This window comes from Somniosus microcephalus, chromosome 12 (genome assembly GCF_052327205.1).
Source record: "Somniosus microcephalus isolate GS21.2 chromosome 12, FLI_Smic_1.0, whole genome shotgun sequence".
Classification (NCBI taxonomy): domain Eukaryota; kingdom Metazoa; phylum Chordata; class Chondrichthyes; order Squaliformes; family Somniosidae; genus Somniosus; species Somniosus microcephalus.
The window spans coordinates 130,752,758-130,777,183 of record NC_140998.1 but is presented as its reverse complement, the minus strand read 5'-3'; the positions used below and the strand labels follow the sequence as shown (position 1 = coordinate 130,777,183).

At 44.5% G+C, this 24,426-nt stretch overlaps 1 protein-coding gene across 1 annotated transcript; it reads right to left on the bottom strand.

The window, feature by feature from the left end:
• Positions 1-2,143: 2,143 nt before the first annotated feature.
• churc1 (churchill domain containing 1) lies at positions 2,144-23,825 on the bottom strand. The gene is made up of 4 exons (XM_086003567.1): positions 23,626-23,825; positions 7,282-7,417; positions 6,113-6,183; positions 2,144-4,433 (listed from the first exon to the last, which is right to left on the bottom strand). Exons 1-4 carry the CDS (start codon positions 23,662-23,664, stop codon positions 4,341-4,343), a joined length of 339 nt encoding a protein of 112 aa, XP_085859693.1. The 5' UTR covers positions 23,665-23,825; the 3' UTR covers positions 2,144-4,340.
• Positions 23,826-24,426: the final 601 nt, after the last annotated feature.

The window sequence follows — 24,426 nt, the reverse complement described above, 5'->3', positions numbered from 1 at the left end:
CACGGGCCAAGAGCTGGAAAGTGGGATTAGCCTGGGTAGCTTTTTTTCGGGTGGCACAGACACGATGGGCCGAATGGTCTCCTTCTGTGCAGTAAATGTCTATGATTCTATGTCCACTAGATGGGTTTTTGCTGTTTTTTAAAATCAGGAGCATCATACAGTAGCTGAAGGCATGAACATCCTATAGGGTAAAAAGCTGGAATGCCCTACAAAGCATTCATCTTCTTCTGTTAACATCAGTCAACAGAGCAGCAACCAGCTTGCAATCCTGCCTTCACAGCTAGAGAATGATTGCAGAAGGCGGAAAAACAGAAGTAAATATTGGCTTAAAAAAATTGAACAGAAATAATGAAGCTTTGTAAAATGGTCCAAATCCACTTCTGCAGAATTAATGCTCTCTTCTACACTCCATGGGGGAGCCATCTCTCTACAGTACTGGGATAAATCATTCATTTTTAGGTCAGAATTCATCTGTTAAACAATTCAAAATAATCTGAATTGGGTTATTACAGTAAGGAATTGCCATTACGTATCAAAAGCCTTATGTTATGGAAACATTTCAGTATTAAGTGTTTGTGTAGAAATAATTCAAGGAAGGTTTGGAGAGAAAAAATCAATGCAAATATGCATTCCATATGCAGAGACTTAATAAAAAGGCCAAAAAATAGATTGCCTCAAATCCTTCATGTTTAATGGAGAACATTTTAAAATTGAAATGCAGGCTTCCTTTTTGCAACAATGTTATTTTCTACCCTGAAGCAAGTCAGACTAAATAAGAATTCTGTCAAGCTTAGCCTCACTAAAAATGAGAAATATCACAAATTATACCAATGTTCAAACTACTTAGCACCCATTTCAACCCAGACAAAAGAAATGTATTTGGCAAAATAGCAAAGATGATATTTAAGATATAAATCATTAAAAAAGCTTCAAAATTACTTGACTATTAACATCTTAAAAAGCTCATTCAGATTCTGCTTCAAATTGTTAAGAGATCACCAGCTTTACTGAAGACAAACTCACAGATCAGCAAGTTCAGGTACTATCAGTTTTCAAATACATAGTTGCAAATGGAGAAACATTTTGTTGTGTCATGCATTTCCCAAGCACAATGTTTTTGGTTTTAAAATCATGCAGAATATCTTGCAACGGAGATCAGTGTTCCAAGGGGGTTAATTGAAGCTTGGTTGAAAAACCTACTGGAATTATGAACAATAAATATCTGATTTATAGGAACATTATAGTTCATTCATTGGCATAAAATTCTTATTTCCAAAATAGTAGGAAACTTCAGGGGAAAAAATAAAACCATTCTATGCTAAAATGAAACATGCACCCACTCTATTACAGTAATTGGGCTTAAAATAGCACTGGACAGTATAATTGCTGCAGCTGTCCAGAGTCAATGTGGGTATTTAACAGCAGTACAGAATAGGGCCCAATGGCATAGATTACCGGTTTACTAATGCATCATAGACTAGAAGGACAAAAGGCTTGAGCCATAATTCCCAAACAAGTCCTCAATCATCTAAGCCAGGCTGTCAAGAAGAACCAGCAAGCACAGATTAGACATTCCCACAGGAAGGTAAATTTGAGCAGATGGCCATCTGAGCTAAGAGCAGCCGGACAGAAGCCCAAAGGCGTATCATCAAGCTCTGGAAATGATCCATGGTGCAGACGGGCCACAAGAAGGAAAAAAAACAGGAGCAAAGTGAAAGGAAAAATAATTATTAAAAAAATATAGCTGTAATGAGAGCACGTATTAAACTGCAAGTCAGGCAATGAACACGATGAAACAAATTGCCCATTAAAGAAAGTTGTATTTTCAATCTGTCTTTGCATTTGTATACTTTTAGAAAAATACAAGTGTTCTACTCAATTTGCTATATATTTTTGAAAGACTTGGACATTAAGTAATGAGCTCAATGCCTGAAGGGCTGCTTAAACTGGTGTATCTCATCAATATTTCACTACAGCAATTGCAACTGGTGCTCAGCTGCATTACTCAGTCCTTTACACGCAATATGCAACAGGTGTCTGGCTGCAGGGTCACATTTCTCAGACTTCATGCTCCTATTAAACTTCAGTCCTCCTCTCTAAATACCAACATAAACAAATCAATCCAAATATGGTAACAAAAATCCACAATCTTTTAACACCTTTTATTTATTAACTTGAATACAACATAACAGCATTATTGTTCCCCAAAACTACTGACAAAATAGAATTCAGCAGGTTACATTGACAAAGTTGTTACAATTTTAAAAAGCTGTAAATTTTTGGATAACAAATATCTCCAGTGAGGTCCAGTTGGAGTTAAGACAGCGATAAGCCACAAGTAGTTTAGGAATGTCAACACAACCTCTTGGCTGAAGGACTTCCTTCAAACGACTGCAAACTACAAGATCATTAGCAAAATTATTTTAAAATGTTAATCTTTGCAGCAGTGAAGCTGAGATGACATAGCAACAAAAAGGGCAACAGAGAACAGCAACAAAGAAGCTGATGAATAGGGCCCCTGATGACTTGTATAGTTTGTTTTGTCCATTCCACACCCCCCCCCACCACCCAACTGTCTCCAGAAAAATATTGTTTTAAAAATCAAATCTAAAGTGCCAATAAGCCTGCAAGTTCCTGGATTGGAAAATGTATCACTGTGCCCAAGTGATTTGGCCGGTGTAAATAAATATCAATTGAATTGACTTTACAGTGTGCTTAAAAAGATACATAAGCTCAGTATATTTTGCACCCGTTAACTTACAAACAGCATGGGCAACAATTAGCAAGCCAGAATTTTATTCAGGACATGTTTGGTTAGTTGTCTGATGACTGCTAAATAACTGCTCAGGTGTCACATGCATCAGTTGCTGCAGTCGTGGGGTGAATCTGCTGAACCACTTAGAAATCGAATTCCAGTAGAGTAAGACAGACTGCCATTCAGTCTAGGTTTGCAGATCAGTTTGAAAGTGGTTTGTGATTGCTTGTGATTTAACTTACAGCAATAATGTACTGCATGACCGGTACTACGTGGCTGTGACATGGTTTTATTTCACTAAATATTGGAGTTACTGGAAGGTGTAAACTTCAAAATAGAACAGATTTGATGGTTCAGATTGCATCAAAGTTAAAACTTCAATTTATTTAACAGAACAACAAATAGATAAAATGACTAGTGCTGTATCTCATTAAGAGGCTCTTTCTGTATATCATTTATCGAGCTAAATGGAATACAAGTGAACACAGGATAATAAATTCTTAGCACTTGAAAGCCCAAGTCAGATCACTGGGAGCTATTTGTAAAGTAAATGTATATTTCCTCTGAAGGACAGAATACTTATTATTAAAGGCATTTAATTAAAGACATTGTTCAAACAACCACAAATTTGATTTCCTCCCAGAGTTACATATGTTCTAAAACTCATTTTAATATCATTTTCTGAAAAAGAGGGGACAACTTTGCAGTTCACTTCAGTATATATTTTTTGTCATTTACAGCATAGTGACATTTTCCAGGAACATAATTAATCTAAACCCAACTGTCTTACTGGGATTATACAACAACTCTTAGAGCAAAGTTTAACATATTGCAATGGTATGCTTCAATTTTAAGACGCTTTTAACTTATTTGGTTGACCATCAATATGGGTTCCTCCATTAGCCGATGCAACTCCTCAAAATAAACAGGCTGACCTGAACAGTCAGCTGCAGCAGAGACCCACTACTTTTATTGGTCTTGTATTCTGCCTCTGGGACAACCTCCTCCTGGGGCCTACTAAACGTACTCAGCCTGTACAGCGTGGCAGTGTGAATGGCACCCAGGCTCATCCAATTCTCAGGGGTAAAGAAACATTTTGTTCTGTGGCCCTGTTGGGAGGCCAATTCAGAAAACTAGAGGCTCAGTTTTCTGAGGAGGCAAAGGACAATATGTAAATGCAGCACAGGTCTGTTTGGCATCACTCTCCGTAAATGGGATTAAAAAGTAAAAGCATCTTTTGATTGTTTGTTTACTCCTCTATCAGGGTGCATGCAATTGCTTCAACTTGAAAGATCACTAAAATTATACATTTGGAATAAGACACACAAGAGAGTCTGAGATGGTCAAGATACAAGTCAGTGCTGGTAAAGGCAGTGTTCACAAGAATAAAAACAAACTAACTTTCATTTTGGGAAAGGGTGTTGAAGAGGCTTATTTATGGAACTCCTCGAGTCACGACTAAGAATGAATATCTGTTTTCACTTCTGTGAAATGCACTGCAACTCGGCATTCATTTCTCCAGCTGGAATTGCTACTGCACTCCCCACCCGAAGCATCTGCTCTGTATTCTGCAGAAATGGAGCTTTCAGAAGAGAGGAGCCATTTGCCGGGGATCGTCGGGCAATACACTGATAGAGTCTTCCGCTTTTCCACACAGCATGCACAACATGGTGTACTCCTGGAATAAAAAGGGGAAAAACGTTGAATACTTCAGCCAACATCAGTACTGCTGTAATGACACGGCTATCGACTCCATGTTCAACGTGGTTACTGTGCAAAGCAATTTTTTTTTAAACTGAATTTCTGCTAACAGGACATCTGAACCACTTCCTAATTGGAAAAAAAACAAGAAACCAATGCATGTGGTCAATGTCTGAAGAAAACACTTCCCCTTTACCTATCAATCAGAGAATCACTAACAAGAATTAAAGGTCATTAAGCTGCAAGAGAAGGTAATTTTAGAGGCAAGTTGTTTCAATATAGAACACTTAACAGCTGATTCATGTCAGACAATTCTAAAAAAGCAGCACTTGGAAACACTCCTCCAAAGAGCCAAGACAGCACTTATTTTCAATTCAGTGAAAGTGAAGCAACTGAAATTAAAAGGACTCCGCTGCACTGCGCTAAGTTTTACAAGTGCTCCTGACCACCTTGAGTTTTCAGGTTTTCCTTGTATACAAAGTTAGAGTACATAGGCCTTAAGTGTTCAAGTCCCAAGAGTGACACTCAAACTGATACCCACAAACGACATGTGCCACTCTCCAGAATTTATATTATGATCCCATTGGGAGATTGAGAGCAGGCCAGACAATGACTGTGTCATGGCACACAGTAAATATTGTTCCATTATATAAAAATATCATAGAAACATAGAAGATAGCAGCAGGAGTAGGCCATTCGGCCCCTTGAGCCTGTTCTGCCATTTAATGAGATCATGGCTGATCATCCAAATTCAGTAAACTGCTTTGTCCCTGCTTTCTCCCCATATCCCTTGATCCCTTTAGCCTCAAGAAATATATCTAACTCCTTCTTGAATATATTTAACAAATTGGCCTCAACTGCCTTCTGTGGTAGAGAATTCCACAGGTTCACCACTCTCTGGGTGAAGAAATTCCTCCTCATCTCTGTCCTAAATGGCTTACTCCTTATCCTTAGACTGTGACCCCTGGTTCTGGACTCCCCCGCCATCGGGAACATCCTTCCTGTATCTAGTCCTGTTAGAATTTTATAAGTTTCAATGAGATCCCCTCTCATTCTTCTAAACTCCAGCGACTATAAGCCTAATCGACCCAATCTCTCTTCATATGTCATTCCTGCCATCCCAGGTATCAGCCTGGTGAATCTTCGCTGCACTCCCTCCATGGCAAGAACATCCTTCCTCAGATAAGGCGACCAAAACTGCACACAATACTCCAGATGTGGTCTCACCAAGGCCCTGTATAACTGCAGCAAGACATCCTTGCTCCTGTACTCGAATCCTCTCGCTACGAAGGCCAACATGCCATTTGCCTTCTTAACTGCCTGCTGCACCTGCATGGTTACCTTCAGCGACTGGTGCACAAGGACATATCACATCAGGATAATAAGAGTGTGGAAAAACATCAGCAGCTGTCTGGATTTAACTGACTTTAAACCAGTTTTTAAGTTCAATGAAGTTCAAGAACCTCACAAAGTACAGCAAGATGGCCCAATCCTGTTAGATTTTCTAACACTCTGTCTGATAGAGTACTGCAACAGACACAAAACCACACCACATTACATGGTCTCTGCAAGAAACTAAACCATGGTGCTGGATGTGGTGCAGTGGAAAATTGTTTTGAGAATTACTAAGTTTAAAAAGCACTGAATAGCTCTTACCTGGTAGTCATCAACAACAGTGAATGTGTACTCATGTCGTGCTATAATATGGTGGCAATGCTGACATACATCTGGAAGAGATGATGGAACACAGATTAGATTGAGAATGCAGCAAATGGACCTGGTTCAGGGATGCTGTTGTAGTTCAGCACACTATATTAACAATAATAGATACCCTGGGTCTCATTATAGAACGTCAAGCTGCAAAAGCAAATCTCAAGCAGCTAATAAATGTCACTTGAAACTGCAGGGTGAAACTAGAGCCTTAAAATCACTGAGTATTTTGCATACTGCTTGCTGAAAACTTCATGGGCATGGCTTTATTTTAAGGATCTTTTCCCCTGGCAGCAGCTGAGGTCGTGTTCAGCACTCTCCATCACTGATTGATGTTGATGAGTTAATGACCATGACACAATCAGTGCACATTTATTGAGTGCCAATCAAAAATGATTGCAGGGAAATAATACATTTGGTTTTAAATATATTTCACCACCACATGGGTGTGGTCAGTGATTCTAATCTCCCAGCTCTGCATCTAAGCAGTAAAATAACTGGGAAATTCTGCAACAAAAATTGAAATTCATGTTAAACTAATTATTCTTGGGTCTTCAAATGACATGACTAGCAGCATACAAATGATTTGTGTTTGAAAAAATTCCTGTCTGCTATTTCAACAGAGAGGTTAAAACAGGTTAATACCTCCATTAAAATAGCAGGCAAGGAAATCTTTCACAAATGCATCATCATTCCCACACTAATATTCATGCTGTGCAATCTCAAGGCCCTGGATCTGCCAAGTTACATTTCGTTAGTCCAGACAAATATTTGCAATGCCGCTTATGAATTACAGCTCAGACAACTGGACACTGGTTTCCAAACCCACTCACCGGATAGAAAAAGACAAGAAACGTTTGCAATTTTTCAGTCAATCTGACTGCATAAAAACCAAGGTTTTTTTTAGTTTAGGGAAAAATATGACGTTTTGTTTGAGCTGTTAGCCAATGGATTTCAAGAATAATTTTCATATGGTTGAGGAAAGATTGTGCTCTTTAGCATGTACAGTTCCAATACAACACACTGCCTAATTTCAGGTACTGTATTACAGTATGTGGATATTGCCTTTTCCACTGCTTGAATATGTAATTTCGATTCCATAGCCAGTAACTTACGGTCATATGTAACAATTTCCTCTCCATCGTCATCTTCCTGGGTTCGATTAGTAATTAGCACAAACTCTCTTTTACTGCACTCAGCACAACCCATATAATTTAGTAGAAAGGAGCCATTCTCTAAGCAGGTGTTACCCTGTATGGGAAGAAAAAAAATGTAGATTCACACATGAACTTCGGTACCCCTGTGTTTTTATAACTTATAAACGCCTTTGCCACATGCGTAATTCCCCATCGGAGACGACCGGTTTCCAGGGCACTGCCAGTCCCATTCTGTAACCAGCTACAAAGAGGTGAACCAAAGAAGGCCAAGGTGACCTGCTCTCCGATTTTCCCAACTGGGTTTATAAAAGTACAGGCAGCGCAGCAGACAGTAAGCACGATTCAGGTACAGCAAGAGTTAGGGTCGAGGAGGAGAACTTGTGTTGTAAAGTCATTTGCTCAAAGGATCATGGCAGCCACGTCACATTTATAGGCACAAAACAAAAAAAAAGAGGGAAAAGGTAAATAAATAGTGTAGCTAACACCAATGGGGGAAAAGGGGGACTATTTGCATAGCTCTTACAAAGACCCGCCACAGGCATGATGGGTTTCTTCTGAGCTGTGTGGCTCTATGCTTTTATGTGCAGATTGTGAAAAAGATGCATCAAGTGTGGCTCAAGGCTTCTAACAGTAGTGTTATGCACATGGGTGCAAAGAATTTATTTTAAAAACTTGCATTGATATAGTACCTTTAACATTGTAAAACGTCCCAAGGTGCTTCACAGGAGCGATTATCAAACAAAATGTTACACCAAGCCACATAAGATATTAGGACAGGCAAGGTAACCACAGAAACCCCACAGTGCAGATAGAGGCCATTTCGGCCCATCGAGCCTGCACCGACACATATCCCACCCGATCCCCGTAACCCCTACACCAACACATATCCCACCCGATCCCCGTAACCCCTACACCAACACATATCCCACCCGATCCCCGTAACCCCTACACCAACACATATCCCACTCTATCCCCGTAACCCCACGTATTTAATCCCCCTAACACTAAGGGTCAATTTATCATAGCCAATCAACCTAACCCGCACATCTTTGGACTGTGGGAGGAAACTGGAGCACCCGGAGGAAACCCACGCAAACACGGGGAGAATGTGCAAACTCCACACAGACAGTCGCCCGAGGCCGGATTCGAACCCGGGCCCCTGGCGCTGTGAGGCTACAGTGCTAACCACTATGCCACCGTGCACCCTAGTAAGGTAAGTTTTAAGGAGTGTCTTAAAAGGAGGAGAGAGGTGTGGAGAGGCTTAGGGAGGGAATTCCAGAGCTGCGGGCCAAGGCAGCTGAAACATGGGTGACAAAGGTGGAGCAATGAAAAACAGGGATGCACAAGAGGCCAGAATTGGAGGAGCAGAGATGTTGGAGGGTTGCATAGCTGGAGGAGATTACAGAGATAGGAAGGGGCAAGGCCACGGAGAGATTTGAACACAAGGATGAGAATTTTAAAATTGACACGTTGCCGGACCGGGAGCCAATGTATGTCAGCGAGCACAGTGGTGATGGGTGAATGGGACTTGGTGCGAGTTAGGATACGGGCAGCAGTTTTAGTTGAGCTCAAGTTTACAGAGGGTGCAAACACCAGTTGCTCTCCCGTGGTGTTGCACTCAGGTAGTCAAGACCAATTTAATTTGATTTAGGTCAAGCAGGGTTAGAAGGGGAGTGGGGCGGGGGGAGGGGAGAAGTTGCTGCAAAAGAGGAAATGAAGCAGGGCAGAGGCAACCTTTGAGGGAGAACTGCAAGCAGTGGGGAGTTGGGAAAGAAAGGGATTGGCAGCCAATCCCCAGCGGTGAACAAACGGAAATTTCAGCCAGCTTTGGGGCCTGGGGGGAGCGGCAGGAGTCAGAGTTATACAGCACAGAAAGAGGCCCTTCGGCCCATCGTGTCCACACCGGCCATCAAGCCCTGTCTATTCTAATCCCATTTTCCAGCACTTGGTCCGTAGCCTTGTATGCTATGGCGTTTCAACTGCTCATCCAAATGCTTCTTGAATGTTGTGAGGGCTCCTGCCTCTACCACCCTTTCAGGCCGTGAGTTCCAGATTCCAACCACCCTCTGGGTGAAAAGGTTTTTCCTCAAATCCCCTCTAAACCTCCTGCCCCTTACCTTGAAACTATGCCCCCTGGTTATTGACCCCTCTACTAAAGGGGAAAAGTTCCTTTCTATCTATGCCCCTCATAATTTCATACACCTCAATCAGGTCCCCCCTCAGCCTTCTCTGCTCTAAGGAAAACAACCCCAGCCTGTCCAGTCTCGCTTCATAGCTGAAGCGCTCCAGCCCAGGTAACATCCTGGTGAATCTCCTCTGCACCCTCTCCAATGCAATCACATCCTTCCTATAGTGTGGCGACCTGAACTGCACACAGTATTCCAGCTGTGGCCTAATTAGTGTTTTGTACAGCTCCATCATAACCTCCCTGCTCTTATATTCTATGCCTCAGCTAATGAAGGCAAGTATCCCATATGCCTTTTTAACCACCTTATCTACCTGTCCTGCTGCCTTCAGGGATCTATGTACATGCACACCAAGGTCCCTCTGATCCTTTGTCCTTCCTAGGATCCTACCATTCATTGTCTATTCCCTTGCCTTGTTAGTCCTCCCAAAATGTTTCACCTCACACTTTTCAGGGTTAAATTCCATTTGCCACTGTTCTGCCCATCTGACCATCCCATCGATATCATCCTGTAGCTTCCCTCCTCGCAATTTACCACTCCACCAATTTTCGTGTCATCTGCGAACTTACTGATCATACCTCCTACATTCATATCTAAATCATTAATGTACACTACAAACAGCAAAGGACCCAGCACCGATCCCTGCGGTACACCACTGGACACAGGCTTCCAGTCACAAAAGCAACCTTCGACCATCACCCTCTGCCTCCTGCCACTAAGCCAATTTTGGATCCAATGTGCCAAATTGCCCTGGATCCCATGGGCTCTTACCTTCTTGACCAGTCTCCCATGCAGGACTTTGTCAAAAACCTTACTGAAGTCCATGTAGACTACATCAACTGCACTACCCACATCCACACACCTAGTCACCCCCTCGAAAAATTCAATCAAAGTGGTTAGACATGATCTCCCCCTGACAAAAGCCATGCTGACTATCCTTGATTAATCCTTGCCTCTCCAAGTGGAGGCTAATTCTGTCCCTCAGAATGTTTTCCAATAATTTCCCTACAACTGATGTTAGGCTCACTGGCCTCTAATTCCCTGGTTTATCCCTACTACCCTTCTTGAATAATGGTACTACGTTAGCTGTCCTCCAGCACCTCCCTTGTGGCCAGAGAGGTTCTGAAAATTTGTGTCAAGAGCCCCTGCAATCTTGAGGTTTGAGTACAATCCATAACTTACTACTCGGGGTGTGGGGAGGGGGGCTCCATTTGTGTTTCTGGTACATTTGAAATCTTCCCACAAGCCTTCTACTTCACAATTTTCTCCATCTGCAACTGTCCATATACTTGCTAATTTTTCTGATAAAAATGGGCTTGTATTGAATTCTTTGACTTGCCACTTTCTCCACTTAGCTTGTGGATTCACTCAAGGTACCCGTTGGGCTTTGATATAACGTTATGGGGCACCCCAAACTTTCCAATTTGTCACTTAACATTACTTTGACTGTGCCATCTGCAGGTGTAGTATCGCAGGAGTTCCGAGAGCACTCACTGTTTTTAATATATTATAGATGGATGCACAGGTACAAGATAGATTTATCTTACAGCTGGGAAAGTTATCTTCCTGAACCAGCCTGATTAAAAATCAAGAAAGTTGATACCTTGGACTGGTTACATGACACAAACAGGTGGTTCAGGTGTCGCTGAAAATTACAAAATGAGGTTCAAGTTCTCCCAAGGTATCACTTACAATGGATGCCATAGTTTGCATTTTATGTAGAGGTGTTTTTTTTCCCATCCTGAAGATTGTAACTTATCCTGGGACAAGGCTCCGCTGACACATGCAACCCTCAGTACTAACTTATCCAAGCAACCAATCTTTGTGTGTTGCCCCAGAATGTTGTCAGGCCAGCTACCATAGGTTTATCACAATCAATCTCAATTCTGCTCTCACCCAACATCCAAAAATTTCAGATGCGAGCCAGTAACTAACCAGGGCGACACTACCATCACATTCCTGCTGGTTATGCTGCTAATCGAAGGAGCCTGCTAGCGGGAACTTTGTGCCACCACTACGGTTTCTAAAATGCACTACAAACACACGGCTTCAAAACAAAACAGATGCAAATATTAGGGATTCTGCCTTGGACAAGATGGCTGCTGCTAGGCTAGCAGTTCCATAAGGAGCTCTTCATTGTTTCACCTCTATCCATGCGAATCTGCCGCCATCCTTTGCCCTTTCTCTCCCAAATCTCCTCGCTTCCACTGTTCAAGTTCCCCTGGCTCCATTAGTTGGTGCATTTTAGCCCTATTTTAAACTGCTATTACCCATCCCCCACTCCTCTGCTTCTCTCAATGGGCTGCTGAATTCTCTTCTCAAATTTGGTTTCTGAATTCCTGGACATCAAGACTACGCTTCTGCACTGGACTACACTACTACACTGGATTACACCATAGACATCTGCTGTGTCTCTGATTCTGCTGCTAAATTTTTTTTAAAGTAATCGTTTGGTCATCTTCCCCCACTGCTGTTATTTTTCTGCTGAGCTGGGCGACTCGTTCGACTGGTTTTTCCAGCTTCGTTGGCTGCTGGTTTTGCATTTCTCCGCCGCTTCTGATCTATGTTGACCTCCAACTTCGCCATCATCTTTCTGCACCACAACCAATTCTCATTCCTACGTCAATAACCTCCATCTTCCAATTCTCCACCCTTCAAATAGCTTCTGGCTGTCACTCGCCCGCTACACCCGTCTCTGAACTTGGACAACAGTTCGTCGATGCTCCATGCAGACTGCGTCTTACCTACGTCAACTTTTTCCCTCCACGTGACCTCTGACTTTAACTCTGGACTCCCTACTATTGTCTTCAACCTATCCCCTGTGACGACCAGGAAATATCTATCCCAATAATTGGTACATAACCAGGTCTATATAATTTGAGTTTTCCGTGTCCATTCGCATGCGCATTTTGGCTGCTGCTTCGGACCCAAGCCGATCACTTTTATTTCCACTTTTTTCTCCTTTTTATTTTCTCTCTATCCCTCCTTTACCGCGCTCTCCTGTCTTTATGCCTCCTTTCATCTCTCTTCTCTTGGGTAATCTGCCCTCCCAAATCCCTACTCCAACCCTTCATTACTCTCCTGCCGCCATCCCAGGCTTGACTCCCTCTTAGAGGAGCCTAGTTTCCCTCTGCTTCTCTTGGCATCCTCCGAAGGGCGCACATCGCTGCCTCATGAGCAGCAACCTCAACTGTCCCATCCTACACTCTCGCCGATCTTTCCCACCCAGTGCACCCAATGGGGGCTAATCTTGCCAATCTCCTCCCTGTCCAACTCACCCCTCCCAGCACTGACCCCAGGGATGCTGGCAGTTGATCAGCCATCAACGACCCTTGCCGCATCTCCTTCCAGAATGCCCGTTCACTTGCGAACAAGGTCCTTGCTATCCATGAGCTTATCGTGGATGATTGCATCAACATCATGTCCCTGAAGGAAACTTGGCTGAGGGGTGATGACACCTTACCCTTAAATGAAGCCTCCCTGCCTAGCTATACCTTCCACCACTCGCCCCGCCCAGACCACCGTGGTGGCGGTGTGGCTCTCATCACCAAATCACACCTTTGTCTGTTCCCCCTACTCCTCCGGCACTTTTCCCTCCTTTGAACATCTCACCTTGTTCCACCTTCTCACCTCATTTAAAATTCTCATTCTCTACCATCCACCCAAGTACCATTAAAATTTTATCACCAAGGTATCTTCACTGCTTTCCTCCCTCAGCCTCTGCACTGAGCGACTTCTCATCCTTGGTGATTTCAACCTCCATCTCAATTCATCATGCTCTCTCTCCTGAGCTCACTGCCCTCCCATCCCCTCATGACCTCTCCACGCTCATCTTCTCCAGGAGACCCACTTCCTGCTCCCTCGTACGATAGCAAAATACTGCAGATGCTGGAAATCCGAAATAACAACAGAAAATGCTGGAAAAACTCAGCAGGTCAGGCAACATCCGTGGAGAGAAATTTGAGTTGACGTTTCGGGTCGAAACCCTTCTTCAAAACTGGAAAGAAAAGAAAATAGATCGAAGGCAAGACTGCGATCGAACAAAAGGAGAATAATGAGACCATAAAAGGTATTCGAAGCCAGACGAGATGGTAATAGGCCCGTGGAGACAAAAGGCAGCTGAGATTAGGTGTGAAGTGTACTGGCAGGTAAGAGACAGCTGCCAGGTGAGAGAGAGAAACAAAAGGAAAGGGGGGGGGGGGGGAAAGAGAAAAAGGAGGACCCAAAACAAAGGGGTGGAAAAAATTATAAGTAAAAAAGTAATATGGGTCGAAGTTATGATCTGAAATTGTTGAACTCAATATCGAGTCCGGAAGGCTGCAAAGTGCCTAATCGGAAGATGAGTTGCTGTTCCTCGAGTTTACGTTGAGCTTCCGTGGAACAATACAAGAGGCCAAGGACGGTGAGGTCCGAGTGGGAATGGAGCGGTGAATTAAAATGACAGACGACCGGAAGCTCGGGGTCACCCTTACGGACTGAACGGAGGTGTTCCGCAAAGCGGTCACCCAATCTGCGTTTGGTCTCCCCAATGTAGAGGAGACCGCATCGTGAGCAGCGAATACAGTATTTTTTTTTTTATTCATTGATGGGATGTGGGCGTCGCTGGCTAGGCCTGCATTTAGTGCCCATCCCTAATTGCCCTTGAGAAGATGGTGGTGAGCCGCCTTCTTGAACCGCTGCAGTCCATATGGTGTAGGTACACCCACAATGCTGTTCGGAAGGGAGTTCCAGGATTTTGGCCCAGCAACAGTGAAGGAACGGCGATACAGGTCCAAGTCAGGATGGTGTGTGGCTTGGAGGGGAACTTGTAGGTGGTGATGTTCCCATGCGTCTGCTGCCCTTGTCCTTCTAAGTGGTAGAGGTCGCGGGTTTGGAAGGTGCTGTTGAAGGAGCTTTGGCCAGTTGCTGCAGTGCATCTTGTAAATGGTACACACTGCAGCCACAGTGTGCCGGTGGTGGAGGGAGTGAATGTTGAAGGTGGTGGATGGAGTGCCAATCAAGCGGGCTGCTTTATCCTGAATGGTGTCGAGCTTCTTGAGTGTTGTTGGAGCTGCACTCATCCAGGCAAGTGGAGAGTATTCCATCACACTCCTGACTTGTGCCTTGTAGATGGTGGAAAGGCTTTGGGGAGTCAGGAGGCGAGACACTCGCCGCAGAATTCCCAGCCTCTGGCCTGCTCTTGTAGCCACAGTATTTATATGGCTGGTCCAGTTCAGTTTCTGATCAATGGTAACCCCCAGGATGTTGATAGTGGGGGATTCAGCGATGGTAATGCCATTGAATGTCAAGGGGAGATGGTTAGAGTCTCGCTTGTTGGAGATGGTCATTGCCTGGCACTTGTGTGGTGCGAATGTTACTTGCCACTTGTCAGCCCAAGTCTGAATGTTGTCCAGGTCTTGCTGCATATGGACACGGACTGTGTCAGTATCTGTTGAGTCTCGAATGGTGCTGAACAGTGTGCAATCATCAGCGAACATCCCCACTTCTGACCTTATGATGGAGGGAAAGTCATTGATGAAACAGCTGAAGATGGTTGGGCCTAGGACACTGCCCTGAGAAACTCCTGCAGTGATGTCATGTGATTGAGATGAATGACCTCCAACAACCACAGCCAACTTCCTTTGTGCTAGGTATGATTCCAACCAATGGAGAGTTTTCCCCTTGATTCCCATTGACTTCAGTTTTGCTAAGGCTCCTTGATGCCACACTCAATCAAATGCTGCCTTGATGTCAAGGGCAGTCACTCTCACCTCACCTCTTGAGTTCAGCTCTTTTGTCCATGTTTGGACCAAGGCTGTAATGAGGTCAGGAGCTGAGTGGCCCTGGCGGAACCCAAACTGGGCGTCAGTTAGCAGGTTATTGCTGAGTAAGTGCCGCTTGATAGCACTGTCGATGACACCTTCCATCACTTTGCTGATGATTGAGAGTAGACTGATGGGACGGTAATTGGCCGGGTCGGATTTGTCCTGCTTTTTGTAGACAGGACATACTTGGGCAATTTCCACATTGCCAGGTAGATGCCAGTGTTGTAGCTATACTGGAACAGCTTGGCTAGGGGCGCAGCTAGTTCTGGAGCACAAGTCTTCAGTACTATTGCCGGAATGTTGTCAGGGCCCATAGCCTTTGCAGTATCCAGTGTCTTCAGCCGTTTCTTGACATCACGTGGAGTGAATTGAATGGGCTGAAGACTGGCATCTGTGATGCTGGAGACCTCGGGAGGAGGCCGAGATGGATCATCCACTCGGCATTTCTGGCTGAAGATAGTTGCAAATGCTTCAGCCTTGTCTTTTGCACTCATGTGCTGGGCTCCACCATCATTGAGGATGGGGATATTTTTGGAGCCTCCTCCTCCTGTTAACTGTTTAATTGTCCACCACCACTCACGACTGGATGTGGCAGGAAGTACAAGATTGCAAGAAGTACAAGTAAATCACTGTTTCACCAGGCAGGGGTGTTTGGGGCCCTGGACAGTGGGAAGGGGGGAGGTATAGGGGCAGGTGTTACATCTCCTGCGCTTGCACAAGAAGGTGCCAGGCGAAGGGGAAGGGCTGTTTGGGGTGATAGAGGAGTGGACTAGGGTGTCTCGGAGGGAGCGGTCCCTACGGAATGCTGAAAGGGGAGGGGAGGGGAAGATGTGTTGGGTGGTGGGATCACTTTGGAGGTAGCGGAAATGGCGGAGGATGATCCGTTGAATGTGGAGGCCCCCACTAAACTGATGACCACCCAACTTCCTTTCTGGTTTCCATGTTAGCTGACATTGTTAATGGTTCTCTCTCCTCTGGTGCTGTCTCCCTCTCCTTCAAATCTGCCATCTTCACCCCTCTCCAAAAAAAAAACCCAACCCTTGACCCCTCCATCCTTGCAAACTACTGCCCTATCGCCAAGCTCCCTTTCCTCGCCAAAGTCGTTGAACGTGTTGTCGCCTCCCAAATCCATGCCCATCTTTCCCAGAACTCCATGTTTGAATCCCTCCAATCATGTTTCAGTCCCTTCCACAGTACCAAAACAGCTCTCATCAAAGTCACAAATTACATCCTTTGTGACTATGACAAAGGTAAACTATCCCTTCTTGTCCTTCGTGATCTGTCTGCAGACTTTGACATGGTTGACCACGCCATCCTCCTCCAATGCTTCTCCACCGTCATCCAGCTAGGTGGGTCTGTACTCGCCTGGTTCCACCCTTTTCTATCTAATCGTAGCCAGAGAATCACCTGCAGTGGCTTCACTTCCCACTCCCACATCGTTACCTCTGGTGTCCCCCAAGGATCTATCATAGGCCCTCACCTATTTCTCATCTACATGCTGCCCCTTGGCATCATCCTAAAACACAGCATCAGTTTCCACATGTATGCTGATGGCACCCAGCTCTTCCCTCAACCCCTCCACGGTGTCTAAATTGTCAAGACTGCTTATCCGACATCCAGTACTGGATGAGCAGAAATTTTCTCCAATTAAATATTGGTAAGACTTTGTCTTTGGTCCCCGCCACAAACTCCGTTCCCTAGCCACTGACTCCATCCTCTCCCTAGCATCTGTCTGAGGCTGAACAAGACTGTTCGGAACCTTGGTGTCATATTTGACCCCGAAATGAGCTTCCGACCATATATCCGTGCCATCACTAAAACCACCTATTTCCACCTCCGTAACATCGCCCGTCTCCGCCCCTGCCTCAGCTCAGCTGCTGCTGAAACCCTCATCCATGCCTTTGTTATCTCCAGACTTGACTATTCCAACGCACTCCTGGCTGGCCTCCCATATTCTACCCTACGTAAACCCGAGGTCATTCAAAACTCAGCTGCCCGTGTCCTAACTCGCACCAAGTCCCGTTCACCCATCACCCCTGTGCTCGCTGACCTACATTGGCTCCGATTAAGCAACCCCTCGATTTAAAAATTCTCATCCTTGTTTTTAAATCCCTCCATGGCCTCACACCCCCTCCCTATCTCTGCAACCTTCTCCAGCCCCACAAACCCCAGAGATATCTGCGCTCCTCTAATTCTGCCCTCGAGCATCCCTAATTATAATCGCTCAACCATTGGTGGCCGTGCCTTCAGCTGCCAAGGCCCAAAGCTCTGGAATTCCCTGCCTAAACCTCTCCGCCTCGTTACCTCTCTTTCCTCCTCTAACACCTACCTCTTCGACCAAGCTTTTGGTCATCTGCCCTAATTTCTTCTTTTGTGGCTCAGTGTCAATTTTTTTTGTCTTATAACACCCCTGTGGAGGGCCTTGGGACATTTTACTACATTAAAGGTGCTACATAAATGCAAGTTGTTGTTGTTTCATTGTATTTTTTTTTCAAATCTTACTTCAGTCTGTCATTGGTATCCCCCTCAGGTTTGCATACGATGCTTTAAGTGCACTGATCATAAAAATTTACAGCACAGGAGGCCATTCGGTCCATCATGTCTGTGCTGGCCGAAAGAGAGCTATCCAGCCTAATCCCACTTTCCAGCTCTTGGCCTGTAGCTTACGGCACTGCAAGTGCATATCCGAGTACTTTGTAAATGTGATGAGGGTTTCTGCCTCTACCACCCTTTCAGGCAGCGTGTTCCAGACCCTCACCACCCTCTGGGTGAAAAAAGTTCTCAACTCCCCACTAATCCTTCTACCAATTACTTTAAATCTATGCCCCCTGGTTATTGACCTCTCTGCTAAGGGAAATAGGTCCTTCCTATTCACTCTATTTAGGCCCCTCATAATTTTATACACCTCAGTTAAATCTCTGTTCCAAAGAAAACAACTCCAGCCTATCCAATCTTTCCTCATAGCTAAAATTCTCCAGTCCTGGCAACATCCTCGCAAATCTCCTTTGTACCCTCTCTGGTGTAATCACATCTTTCCTGTAATGTGATGACCAGAACTACATGCAGTACTCTAGCTGTGACCTAACTGGTGTTTTATACAGTTCTAGCATAACTTCCCTGCTCTTATATTCTATGCCTCGAATAATAAAGGAAAGTATCCCATATGCCTTCTTAACTACCTGTCCTGCTACCAACTCTCGTGCGAAATGCACCAGTTCTCTTTTTTTTTTAAAAAGCAAAAAAGGAAAAATAAAATGCAACACATGCCTGCTGTCCTCCTGTATTTCAAAGTGGCCATTCTTCGTGCATAGTCAGCAGGCTATTCAGTCATGGCAGTGGTTAGGGGTGGGGTGCAGCACAACCAAGCTTCACCCCAGCCGTACCAAACATCCAGAGATATGCATTATTTTACAGGGCTCACTGGACAGTGACGAGAAGTGGAAACCCTCGGTCATGTTCCCCCAGGGGCAAAGAATGCGGCCTGCATTACCCCCAATGTCAAACCAGCTGACTCAGGAACGCCCGAGACTCAAACAGGGGGTCTTCCTGAGCTATGTGGCTCATTACCGTATCAAGTGGTACATTTGTCCACTCGGCCATCAGGGGAGTTGATTTTTTTTTTTTAATTTTTACAACCACAAAGTCTAGAGAATACACTGAAGGGAACATACACAAAAATAAACCGGAGCCAGCCTGCAGGCATAATGGCAGGAAAACAAAACAGTCTGCAGCTGGCTTGTAATATTTTCACTAGGAGACTGATTGACAGTGGAGGATGGACAAAGTCAGATATTTGCAAGCAATATGAGTTACCGCCCCAGTTTCCCTGCATTCTGCTATCACACAAAAAACAACAGGGGTGTATTATACAAGTCACATGATGTGGTACACCTTCATGTCTCACATTACTCTTCACTAGATTAGCCTGACACACAACCACTCTCCAACTTCAGTCATGCGGCTAAAGAATAAGGGACAAAAATAATACAGAAAACTAGCAAAAATGTCAAACAGATAGCCAACAAGCCACTCACATGAATTTAATAATGAACACTACTTTTTTTTTTTTTTAAAAAGGGAACATAGCTGGCAGCAATAGAGGATAACAATCTCAGGAACTGAGATTGAAAACTTCACTCTTGCAATTTGTGATGGCATCAGAAATTTATGATTACATCAGACCATTTAAATGAATCGCTGTCCCAATGCAATTATCCCACATATACCAGCGGATTGGAAGGTAGCAAATGTAACCCTGCTATTCAAGAAAGGAGGGAGAGAGAAAACCGGGAACTACATGACAGTTAGCCTGACATCAGTCATCCGGAAAATGCTGGAATTCATTATTAAAGAAGTGGTACTTAGAAAATCATAATATGATTAGGTAGAATCAACATGGTTTTAGGTAAATCGTGTCTGACAATTTTATTTTCATAAGAGTTTTGATGATTTAACTAGCAGGATAGGTAAAGGGGAACCAGTGGATGTAGTATATTTGGATTTCCAAAAGGCATTCGATAAGGTGCCACATAAAAGGTTGTTAAGCAAGATAAGGGCTCATGGGGTTGGGGGTAAGGTATTAGCATGGATAATGGATTGGTTAACTGACAGAAAACAGAGAGTAGGGATAAACAGATCATTTTCAGATTGGCAGGCAGCAACTAGTAGGGTACCACAAGGATCAGTGCTTGGGCCTCAGCTATTTACAATCTATATTAATGTTTTGATGAAGGGACCAAGTGCAACGTATCCATGTTTGCTGATGATACAAAGCTAGGTGGAAAAGTAAGATGTGAGGAGGACGCAAAGAGCCTGCAAAGAGATAGAGACAGGTTAAGTGAGTGGCAGATGGAGTATAATGTGGGGAAATGTGAGGTCATTCACTTCGGTAGGAAGAATAGAAAAACAGAATATTTTTTAAATGGTGAGAAACTATTAAATGTTGGTGTTTAGAGAGATTTGGGCGTCCTATCACCAAAAACACAAATTAGCATGCAGGTACAGCAAGCAATTAGGAAGGCAAATGGCATGTTGGCCTTTATTGCTAGAGGGTTGGAGTATAAGAGTAAGGAAGTCTTGCTACAATTGTACAGGGCTCTGGTGAGACCACATCTTGAGTATTGTGTGCAGTTTTGGTCACCTGAGGAAGGATGTTCTTGCCATGGAAGGAGTGCAGTGAAGATTCACCAGGCTGATACCTGGGATGGCAGGAATGACATATGAGGAGAGATTGGATCGATTGGGTTTGTACTCGCTGGAGTTTAGAAGAATGAGAGGGGATCTCATCGAAAGTTATAAAATTCTAACAGGACTAGACAGACTAGATGCTGGAAGGATGTTCCCGATGGTCGGGGAGTCCAGAACCAGGGGTCACAGTCTAAGGATAAGGGGTAGGCCATTTAGGACAGAAATGAGGAGGAATTTCTTCACCCAGAGAGTGGTGAACCTGTGGAATTCTCTACCACAGAAGGCAGTAGAGGCCAATTCATTAAATATATTCAAGAAGGTGTTGGATATATTTCTCAAGGCTAAAGGGATCAAGGGGTATGGGGAGAAAGCAGGGACCGGGTACTGAATTTGGATGATCAGCCATGATCGCATTGAATGGCGGAGCAGGCTCGAGGGGCCGAATGGTCCACTCCTGCTCCTATCTTCTATGTTTCTAGGCTGTGGATGCTCAGTTGGTTGAGTATATTCAAGGCTGAGATAGATAGATTTTTGGACTCCAGAGGAATCAAGGGATATGGGGATCGGGCAAGAAAGTGGAGTTGAGGTCAAAGATCAGCCATGATCTTATTGAATGGCGGAGCAGGCTTGAGGGGCTGTATGGCCTACTCTTGCTCCCAATACTTATGTTCTTACACAGTACTACTACTGAACTCTCATTTCCAAAGTAACTAGGATATTTTCAATTCCTCCCAGCAAATTTTCTTTTGTGCTCATAAAGCAGTGGACCATTAGTGTTGGAAATGAAATTTGATTTTTCTAATTCTGGCACCTTGCATTAGTGTCAAATGCTCCCAAGTCTAACTCAAACTAGTGTTTCCAAAAATGTCTGAACAATAACCCCTACTGCACATTTCTAACTTTTTCCACTTTCCACCCTTACGGCTTGCTGAGTGAGATTACTAATTCGTTGCGAGTCAAGGAAAATTTCGGCCCACACTAACAGAATCCATGCTGAGACTGCCTCAAAGTCATTTCATTTAAGACCATGAACATACAAAAAGACTTTCATCCCATCCCATGGGATTGCAACCCAGACACGCATGATGAAAAGGCTGTGTGCTAACTCACCAGCATGTGTTTAAAATCCTTAACCATCTAAGCATTCAAAATAAAATATGCAGTATTGCCTGAATGTGCAACAAAGGCCTCAAAATTTCAAAACCAACCTGGGTGAACCAAAATTATGAGCCACACAGCCTAGTATAGTCCTAGTTCCAATGCCCAGTCTGTGCTGAATTTACTAATGTTAGCTAGGGCAGCAGCAGGGGGGCTATTTTAGCAACAAAACACCTTGAATACAGTGTAGGGAGGTCAGCCTGGGTTCCTGCCCCCATCACTGCTGCAAGTAGCAGTCTGTAGCTATCAGATAAAGTCTGGGTAAGGCTCTGCTGTTGAGACCCACACGGTTGAATAGTCTACTGTGAAGCCTCACACATTATTAATAGAGAACTGACAACCATGGAACCAAATCTCAAAAAAGATACAATACCTTCAGGAGAGGAAGAAACAAATGGGCAGAAGAAAAAATCTTGAGGCATAAGTTCAGACTATGAACCTCAGTTCCTCCCTAGCATGAAGCGAGAGAGATTAGAATTCCACTTTATGAAGAACTGCTAACCCACCATCTGTCACTTTGTGCCACAGCATGCAGGAACATGGTAGCAAAGTGGCTATGTTATTGGACTAGTAATCCAAAGGCCTGGACTAATGGTCTAGAGATGAGAGTTCAAACCACACCACCACCTTCTCAAGGGCAATTAGGGATGGGCAATAAGTGCCGGCTTCCCCCACATCCCGTGAACAAATAAAAATTAAAACGGCAGCTGGGGAATTTAAATTCACTTAATGAAATAAACCTGTAATGGTGGCCATGAAACTGCCGGATTGTTGTAAAAACCCCCGTTCACTAATATCCTTCAGGAAATCTGTCGTCCTTACCTGGTCTGGCCTACATGTGACTCCAGACCCGCAGCAATGTGGTTGACTCTTAATTGCCCTCTGAAATGGCCTAGCGAGCCATTCAGTTATACCAAACCGCTACTACAGCGGTTCAAGGCAGCGGCTCACCGCCACCTTCTCAAGGGCAATTAGGGATGGGCAATAAATGCTAGCCTCACCCACATCCTGTGAACAAATAAAAATTAAAACAGAGGCACCGATAAAAATTAAAACAGGGGCACTCTCTCATAAAAGAAAGACTTGCATTTATATAGCACCTTTCACAACCACCGGACATCTCAAAGCACTTTACAGCCAACAAAGTACTTTTGAAATGGAGTCACTGTTGTAATGTGGGAAACACGGCAGCCAATTTGCGCACAGCAAGGTCCCACAAAAAGCAATGTGAAAATGACCAGATAATCTGTTTTTGTTATGTTGGTTGAAGGAGAAATATTGGCCAGGACGCAGGGATAACTCCCCTATGCACCATGCATCTCATTTTCCTCTGACACAGGTGCCAACTTCAAGGAAAAGCTGGGTCATGAAATTACTATCACTGCACCCATTGCAAACACACTTATTAAAACTTATAAAATTCTAACAGGACTAGACAGACTAGATGCAGGAAGGATGTTCCCGATGGCAGGGGAGTCCAGAACCAGGGGCCACAGTCTAGAGATAAGGGGTAAGCCATTTAGGACAGAGATGAGGAGGGATTTCTTCACCCAGAGAGTGGTGAACCTGTGGAATTCTCCGCCACAGAAGGCAGTTGAGGCCAATTCATTAAATATATTCAAGAAGGAGTTGGATATATTTCTTAAAGCTAAAGGGATCAAGGGATATGGGGAGAAAGCAGGAACAGGGTACTGAATTTGGATGATCAGCCATGATCTCATTAAGTGGCAGAGCAGGCTCGAGGGGCCGAATGGCCGACTCCTGCTCCTATCGTCTATGTTTCTATGTTAAACATGTCCAACTACAGATGGCATATTTCAACCAGAGTGAGCCTGGTTCCCAGTCAGTAAACCCTGGCAGGTTTGATCTGATGACAACTCGAGCCCAACGCAACCAAACCCCGGTCCAGCCCGGCCCACTCTCCCGTTACACATTAAACCCGGCCCCGGCCGCTCGGGCTCTCTCACCCGGTCGGGATATTCCTTCTGGACGCAGCCCGCGCACATCCTGAAGCGTTGCCCGGTCCCAGTCACTCCGGCAACAGTGGCCACTCCAACCTCCGACTCCCGGCTCCTGACTTCACTCCCCGGACGAACTCTCGCGGGATCAGCAGGCGCTGCCTTCCACCTGTCAGCAACAATGTTAATAAAGTTGGTGCATTCAAACTAGGGGAGAGCAGGGTCTGGGTGATGATGTGTGCTGCACGAGTTATTCACAGATGAGGAAGTTTTTATTCGGACTCATCTTCGTGCATCCATTCAGAGAAATCCTAACGTCACCCTCAGCAGCATTCAGTTGTTTCTTAAATGATTCCAGGGTTTCTGCTTCCTACGCTCTACCTGAAAGTTTATGGCATTTCTTTGTGTGAAGAAGAAATTCCTGATATCTGTCCTAAAAGTACCCTACTCTAGCTTGAACTGTGTCACCTAGTTATTCTCCTGGAGTTTAAAGTAACAGTTGGAGTTTAACTTTTTTCATATACACCTAACATTCTTCTATACCCTTACAAGGTTACCTCCTTTCCAGGCTGAAAAGCCCAAGTTTCTCCTATCTTTCGCCATAACTCTTACCTGGCTGATCGGCAGTCCATCCACCACTTTAAACATCCACTCTCTACACCACCAGCACACCGTGGTTGCAGTGTCTACTATCTGCAGGATGAACTGCACCAACTCGCCAAGGCTTCTTTGACAGCATCTCCCAAACCTGCGACCTGCACCACCTAGAAGGACAAGGGCAGCAGGTGCATAGGAACACCATCATCTCCA

Bases quoted from the DNA above. Each gene is read 5' to 3' on its own strand.
- churc1 (XM_086003567.1), bottom strand. From the start codon at position 23,664: ATGTGCGCGGGCTGCGTCCAGAAGGAATATCCCGACCGG. The intron at 6,184-7,281 runs GTAAGTTACTGG...CATCTCTTCCAG, and splicing joins GGAAATTGTTACATATGACC to ATGTATGTCAGCATTGCCAC. The intron at 4,434-6,112 runs GTAAGAGCTATT...TTTTTATTCCAG, and splicing joins CTGTTGTTGATGACTACCAG to GAGTACACCATGTTGTGCAT.